General features: G+C 48.5%; 1 protein-coding gene across 1 annotated transcript; it reads right to left on the bottom strand.

Moving 5' to 3' along the window:
• Positions 1-2,294: 2,294 nt before the first annotated feature.
• LOC107182330 lies at positions 2,295-5,078 on the bottom strand (the record flags this gene model as incomplete). The annotated part of the gene is made up of 2 exons (XM_015560807.1): positions 3,704-5,078; positions 2,295-2,501 (listed from the first exon to the last, which is right to left on the bottom strand). Coding segments are annotated over exons 1-2 (1,107 nt in total), but the record flags the coding sequence as incomplete, so codon positions are not given.
• Between the last annotated feature and the right edge of the window lie 3,048 nt (positions 5,079-8,126).

Below are 8,126 nucleotides of genomic sequence, written 5' to 3'. Positions count from 1 at the left end.
TCAGTTCTCGGGGCCACTGAATTGACAGAAATACATTATCTAGAGCCCTTGGGTAATCTGGATTAAACTTAGACATGTTATCTAAATTACAGTTTTGGGTCTCCAGATCACTGAGTTGATAGAAACACGTTATCTAGAGCCCTCGGGTCTCCCGACCACTGAGTTGTCAGGACAATTTAGAGTAACTGTGCTGTCCTGGTCTCGGGACCACTGAGTCAGCTGGAACGCACCACCTGTGGCCACTAAAACAATTTAGGGTAATTGTGCTGTCCTGTTTCCCAGGTACAGAAGAATGTGCTCTCTAAGACCAGTATGATAACAATCAATGGAATAGTCATTCAATCGATAAGGCATTCAATCGAATGGGATGATTTTTACAATTTAGAAAATCAAAGAAACCTATCCATTGTTAAACAAAGCAAATAGGTACCATACTTCATTCCCCACTGGTTTTATGTACATGAGTCAAATCATGGACTCATCTTCATTAGTGAGAGGTTTGCAGTGTTCTTTAACGACCAGTAATTTTACAGAATTGATTCTTTTCTGTATGGTTCTTAGGAGGCAGTTTACTAGGCAAGGTCCAATGGTTAAAGCTAAGATCAGTAGGGCCAGAGGCCCTGCTAATGCAAACAAGAGGGTAGTTAACCAGGGGGACCAATTAAACATACGTTGGAACCATGTTTCTGATTATTCTCTTTTTCTTTCTCTCTCTTCTAAGTTTCTTCTCACTAAGGCCAAACTGTCTCGGATTATTCCTGAATTATTGGCATAAAAACAGCAAGTTTCCCCAAGAGCCATGCATAAGCCTCCTTGTTTCATGAAGAGAAGGTCCAATCCTCGTCTATTCTGTAATACTACCTCAGCTAAGGAGTCTACTTGCTTCTCTAGACGGGAGATGGAACTTTCAAGGTGTCTTATGTCCATATCTACCTGCTTACTTAGTTCCCTCAGATTCATATCCTCTTTTATTAGAGCCGAGGCTCCAATAGCAGTTGATCCTGCAATACCCAGGCTTATTAGGAGGGGAACCAAGACAGGAGCCCTTTTGTATCGGTTTGATGAAAGGCCTGAGTACATGTGGGCTCTTCCTTCTTTCCTGTTGTATATGAAAATCTGTGGGAGGATATAAACCAGGACACAGAGGAGGGGGTCCTCCCCTTTCTTGAATAGGTCTGAGGAGGCACACTTGGTTAAGCCATTTGTGCAAGCTAACCAGGTCTGTTCAGGCACTTGGTAATAGGTAGTGAAGCTACTATTTCCCCAATGGGTTTGATTACATGAGTCTGCATAAGGGGATCGTTGAAGGGGAAAGTTTGGTGAGAGCAGACAGGTATCTTGTCCTTGAAGATCCCCCAAGGTTAGCCTAGGCTGATCCCAAGAACAATTACTCGTTCCCTGGAACTGGGGGATATCCTGGGAAATTCCCACACCTACATAATAGGGTGGTCTGGGGTCTAAACATAACCAACAGTCCCTCCCAACCATAGGCTGTGAGGTATTAATGAACTGATGCACAGTTCCCAACATCTTCAAAAGGGAAGATTCCTCAGAAGGGCTGTGAAGTAAAAGTGAGGTCCTTGCCCTAGTTTCTCTGGGGGGATCAGGAGAATTGGGCAAGGCCTGGGGTGGTTTAACAGGTATGGGCAGGGCCAGGGCTGAGGGCGGATCTGTAGGTTTCTCAGGCTCTGGTTTGGCCCTCCTCTGGATTGTGAAGAGAGCTCCTGGGTCTACACTATAGGTATAGATTCTTTCCCAAGGTCCTTCCTGTTGACCAATAGAAATCTCCTTTGCTGATAACTTTTATTTCTACTGGGTTACATTCTGTTATTTTACAAGGGACTCTCTCTCCCTCTCTGAGATCGATAAAAATATTTCTGGAAGCTTATATGGGGGTCACTATTTTTCTCATGTCCTGAGATGGTAGAGATAGTCTCACATCCCCAGGAGGGGCAGTAAAATTGCCTTGAATCCTGGCATTTGGCCTCAACCTCCCCGGAGCCAGGGCAGATGTAGACTCCCATTGTCTGCAATCTCCTCTCTTGGCCTACCATGCCACAACTTGCTTGAAGCCCCCCTAACCCCCGGCGGCCTAAAGGGGACAGGTCTGGGGGGGGTCCTTACTACTATCAAAGAACATAGATCAAGGACAAAGACTGCTTGTTGTCTTTCCTCTACAGTAGTATGGGCGATTACGTGCCCCGTGACCCCTTTTCGGAGTTCCCAGTACCATAGTATTGGTTTATGGGGATTCCCATTTATACAGAACAGAAAAAAGATTAGGACCTTGATACCCGAGAGAGTCTTATCTTTAAGGGGTCTGAGGTGGTGTCGGCGGTCCATTCTTCTCCTGCAGCCTTCAGCTGAGAGTGTTGTAGCCAGGTCTGGATGCCATCAACCTTGATAGCTGTGGGTGTAGTCAGGATGACAGTGTAAGGTCCCTTCCAAGTTGGGGTGAGTCCTTGGACAGTGAACTTCTTTACCCACACGGAGTCCCCAGGCTGAAAGGGATGTGCAGGGTCTGAGGTGGGCACTGGCAGGGCGTCTCGAACAAGTTTATGGGTAGCTTTCTGGATATGCTGTAGAGCCTGCAGGGACTTAAGCAAGGAATGGTTATAAATTTCAGCTTTTAATTATTCCCCAATTTTGGGTAAGATAGAGGGAGGTCTACCAAACATAATTTCAAAGGGAGAGAACCCCTCCTTATAGGGGGTACATCTGGCCCATAAGAGGGCGAAGGGCAGGAGGCTGGTCCAATTCTCGCCGGTTTCTAGGACAAATTTAGTCAGAGTTTTTTTAGAGTTCTGTTCATACATTCTACCTGTCCTGAACTTTGTGGGCGGTATGCACAATGAAGTTTACAGTTTATACCTAAAATTTGTGCTATACTCTGAGATATTTTTGCTATAAAAGTGGGGCCATTATCTGACCCTATGGTCACTGGTAGCCCAAATCTGGGTATAATCTCCTGGAGTAATTTCTTAACTACTACGGAGGCAGTTCCTGTTCTAGTGGGGTATGCTTCTACCCAACCGGAGAAGGTGTCTACAAAAACTAGCAGGTACTTGTATCCTGATGCTGGTGGCTTGATCTCTGTGAAATCTACCTCCCAATATTCTCCCGGGGAGTTTCCCCTGGCCTGAATTCCCAGGGCGCCCCTCTTACCTTGCTTAGCATTTACCTGTGTACAAACAGTACATCTAGTGACTATGCTTTTAATCATCTCATCTAAGCTTGGTATGTAATATCTGCCTCGCAGAAGTTCAGAAGTCTTGGAGACGCCTAGGTGGGTAGCCTGGTGCAACTGGGCAGCTGACGTCCAACCTAGAGCCTCTGGGACCAACAGTCTGTCATCCGGTAGAGTCCACCAGCCATCTGGTCCTTTGATGGCTTGCTTTCGTTCTGCCAATTCCTCATCTTGTTTAGTGTAGGAGGGGGTCTGTGGTAGGTCGGGATCTGGCAGGGTTACTAAGACGTGTAAAGGCCCCACTGGTTTTAAGGCAACTTCCTTAGCAGCTTGGTCTGCAGCTCTATTTCCTCTGGCTTCAACTGTTTCCCCTTTCTGATGTCCTTTGCAGTGCACTATTGCAACTGCCCTTGGGAGCCAGATGGCCTCTAATAGGGCTAAAATCTCTTCCTTATTTTTAATGTCCTTTCCTGCCGAAGTTAGTAACCCTCTTTTCCAGTAGATGGCACTGAGTACGTGCGCTGTGGCAAAGGCATACAGGCTATCGGTATAAACAGTGATTGCTCTTCCCTTTCCCCACCGAAGGGCCTGGATTAAGGCCAAAAGTTCGGCTTTCTGCGCTGAGGTTCCCCTATTCAGGGACTGTGCCCAAATGGTACGGTTCAGGGTGACTACAGCTGCCCCTGCATATTGGATCCCATCCTGAACATAACTGCTCCCATCCGTGAACAGTACCTCATCTGGTGATGATAGCGGGACATCTGTCAGATCTGGCCAGGCTGTCTGTACTGCATCCGTTACCTCTATACAGTCATGGATGGGCTCATCTGGATCATCTGGGAGCAGGCTGACAGGGTTGATGGTCAGTGTCTTATGGAATCGGATGTGGGGCTGGTCCAGGAGAAGAGCTTGGTACTGGGTCACCCTGGTGTTTGACATCCATCTCTCCGGAGCACCTCGAAGGAGGGCTTCCACAGCATGGGGTGTTGTCAGGGCTAGTTCCTGGCCCAAAGTCAGCTTATCTGCCTCCTTTACTGGCAATGCTGTGGCGGCCACTCCCCAGAGGCCCGCTGGCCACCCTGCCGCCACAGGGTCTAGTCTCTTAGACAGATAGGCCACAGGTCTCTTCCAGGGACCTAGAGTCTGGGTGAGAACCCCTTTGGCAATGCCCCTTACCTCACTCACGTAGAGGTGGAAGGGCTTCGTGACGGCTGGCAAGGCTAGGGCAGGCGCTGAGATGAGAGCGTTCTTTAGCTCCTCAAAAGCCCGTTGTTCCACTTCAGTCCAGTTCAGTGGCTGCGTTCCCCCAGTACTTGAGTATAAAGGTTTAGCAATCTCCGCGAACCCCGGTATCCATAGGTGGCAGTATCCAACTGCCCCTAAGAATTCCCTAACCTGCTTCTTGGTTGTAGGCATGGGGATTCGTAAGATTGCCTCTATTCGACTGAGGGAGAGGGTCCGTCTGCCTTTGCTAATGTTGTACCCCAGGTATGTGACATCAGAGGAGCACAACTGTGCCTTCTTGGCTGACACCCGGTAGCCTAATGCTTGTAAGGTGCCTAACAGGCCCTCAGTGGCTTGTCACCAATTTTCCTCAGTAGCTGCTGCCAGCAGAAGATCATCTACATACTGGAGTAGGGTACATTCTGGATGCTCCTGTCTAAAGGCAAGTAGGTTTGAGCTCAAGGTTTCACCAAAAAGGGTGGGAGAGTTTTTGAAACCTTGAGGCTGTCTAGTCCAGGTTAATTGTCCTGAGAATCCACCCCCTGGGTCATTCCACTCGAATGCAAAGATAGGCTGGCTAACTGGGGCCAGGGGTATGGTGAAGAAGGCATCCTTGAAATCTAAGACTGTGTATAATTGTCTCTCTGGAGGCAGAAGACTTAGCAGAGTGTAAGGGTTCAGGACCATGGGATGTATGGTCTCAACCCTCTTGTTCACCTCCCTTAGGTCTTGTACTGGCCTGTAGTCTTTAGTCCCAGGTTTTAAAACTGGCAGCAAGCGGGTATTCCAGGGAGATTGGCAGGGAATAAAAATCCCCGCTTCCCGAAGCCAGCAAATATGTTTAGCAATTCCCTTTTTTGCTTCTAAACTCAGGGGGTATTGCCTTACCCGAGTTGGAGTGGCGGTGGCTTGCAGTTGTACTATCACAGGAGCTTGATGACTTGCTAACCCCGGGGGTTGTTCTCTGCCCAAACCATGGGAAAAAGACATTTTAATTCCCTCAAGTATGAAGTGGGCTCGGGTCCCTTGTCTGACGTCACCTTGGCCTTTTCCTGCAAGAGATATTCCTCTGAGAGAGGACAAGTTAGAAGAATGCAGACAGGGGAGGATGGGTCTGGGTCTGGTTTCTTTGGATCCACGGTGAAGTATGCTCTTTCCTCCTCGAAGGATATTCTGGCTTCTAATTTCTGTAAGAGATCACGTCCAAGTAAGGGGTATGGGCATTCTGGCATGACCAGAAACAAGTGAGTTACCGTGTTCTTTCCAAGGTCCACAGTCCTTTTTGATGTCCAAGGAAAAAGGGCAGTTTGTCCGGTGGCTCCCTGGACTGAAGACTTCTTAGATGTTACGGGTCCCATTGGCTCTGTTAAGACTGAATATGCTGCTCCAGTGTCTACCAAGAAACTAACAGGTTTGCCCCCCACTTGCAAAGTTACCATGGGCTCCTGGGGGCTCAATGGAATGGAGCCCTGGCCGCGTCAGTCCTCTGCTAAATTTAAGACCTGCGGAGTTTGTGTGTCCCTCTCCTTAGCTAATCTGTTAGGGCATTCTCGTTTCCAGTGTCCCTCCTTCTTGCAATATTTGTGGGTTTTCTAGCTGCTGCCTTTAAGCCCCCGAGGAGAACGCGGCGAAAATTGTCCAAAGAAGTCCTGCCCCTATCGGTATTGGGGTCCCATCGGGGGCGAAGGGAGAGGAATGCTTCCTCAATCCGGTCCCAGTTTTCCTCAAGCGACCCCCCTCCTGGCCCGAGAACAACCTTCCGGGCTTCTAAACGAATCCGGTCCCGTTCTTCTGAGGTAAAAAGTGTATTTAAAAGCTGATTGCAATCATCCCATGTTGGCTGATGACTACAAAAAACTGTCTCAAGCAAGTCAATTAAAGCTTGAGGCTTTTCAGAGAACGGAGGATTCTGTGCCTTCCAATTATAGAGGTCGCTTATGGAGAACGGGACATAAACCATGAAGGGGCGCCCTCCCATTTCCCCATCCCCAGGGCGCGGAGTTTCTCTCAAGGGCAAGATGGCAGAGGCGGCAGCTCCCCCTCGTGGGAGTGTTTCAGAGCTTCCATACTCTGAACCACTCCGGGTATGGGATGGCGAGAGGGGAGTGTCCTCTCCTGCCATTTCTGTAGGGCGCTTAAGGGCAGGATTGTAAGGTGGAGGCAGGTCTGCTTCTTCAGGAGGGGGAGGCAGAACAATGGGCCCTGAGGTGGGAGGCAGAGCAGGATTTTCAGGTTTCTGGATTTTCTTAGAATCGGCCTTAGATCCTACTACCAAGACTCGGGCCCCTATCTGCAAGGCACAATCCTTAAACCAGGACGGGGGATTCCGGACTAGGGCCAGCCATTGATCTATGTAGGGGAACTGCTCAGGATACCCTGGATCCCCAGTGACAGCATCCCAGACTGCTCGAACCAACTGGGGATCAAAAGAGCCTGTTTCTGGCCAACATACACCGAAGGCGGGCCATTTTGACTCACATAATGTCCTAAATTTTCGTGCTGAGAGCTTAACACCATAGTCAGCCCCTTCCTGAAACCCTTCCTTAAAATGCTTCAGCATGCAACCCAATGGGCCCTTTTTAGAACTGGATCTGTTCCCCATAATTATGGCGCAGGAGGGAAGGGTGGAGCAAGAAGGAGTTTGTCGTCCCCTAGCCGCCGCCTGCCAAGCGCGCAGAAAAAAATTAAAGCAGCTGTTGCCTGCCCCTGGCCCTGAGAAGACTTCTTGTGTTACCTGTGGAATGGAACCTTTAATCAGGGAGTGACAAAATACAGATTAGGAAAAAGGAATAGAGAGTCACCTCGTCTGGGGTGAAGTCCCTTAGAGATCCTGATAAGCTAGATCAGTGATCCATTCATCTAATCCTTCAATTGAGTAAGAGGTTGGATGAAACTACTCAATGTCCTCCAAGAGGATCTCAGTGAAGCAACAAAATCGACAGCTTAAACACATCAGACTTACAAATACATGGGACTCACAAACAAAAACAAAACCAAGAAGGCTCACAAACAAATCTAAATCCAAAAACCAACCACAAACGAACAAACAAACAAACAAATCCAAAACCAAAAACCAAGAAAAACAAGGCCAGAAGTACCCTCTGACGTCTCAGGGGTACCAAGGAAGGAGAAGTTAGGCTGCTTCCAGCCCTTCTCACAATCCACCACCAGTGACTGGTCCCAGAATTCCAGAGCTTACCTCTAGAGGTTTTTCAGGTGACTCCGATGAATTTTTGTAGGGACGGGCCAACGTCCCCTGCCCGTTCGCTGGATCCGAAGGGAGTTCTCCAGGGCCCTGGAACTTCTCAGGTTGCGCACCCCCTAGAGACCCATCAGTCTCCAGGAACAGCTCAGGGGAGGTTTTGCCTCCCTTTGCATGCGAAACAGCACCCCTTAGGGAGCTGTATCTCGCTGGGGCCTCGAAATGTTGTAATGTACCCCGTGAATCACAGAAGGACGCCTCAAGAAGTCGAATTAAAGAGTCACGTTTATTGCAATCCGGACTATGAGGGGTCATTCCCAAATCTCATAGTAACCATTTAGTCACAGTTCCAGGACTATATAGGCAAAAAATCACAGGTATTGTGATTACATCTCAGGGTTTGGAATGAGGCACCTGGCTTGCAAAAAAAAGCAGATTACAGAAGCAGAATTGAGCATGCTAATTACAGTTTCGGGTCTAGGGGTCACTGAATTGACAGACATATATTATCTA

Source organism: Myotis davidii, unplaced genomic scaffold (genome assembly GCF_000327345.1).
Source record: "Myotis davidii unplaced genomic scaffold, ASM32734v1 scaffold1911, whole genome shotgun sequence".
Classification (NCBI taxonomy): Eukaryota; Metazoa; Chordata; class Mammalia; order Chiroptera; family Vespertilionidae; genus Myotis; species Myotis davidii.
Note: the sequence above shows the minus strand (reverse complement) of the source record. Positions and strands in the feature narration are given on the sequence as shown.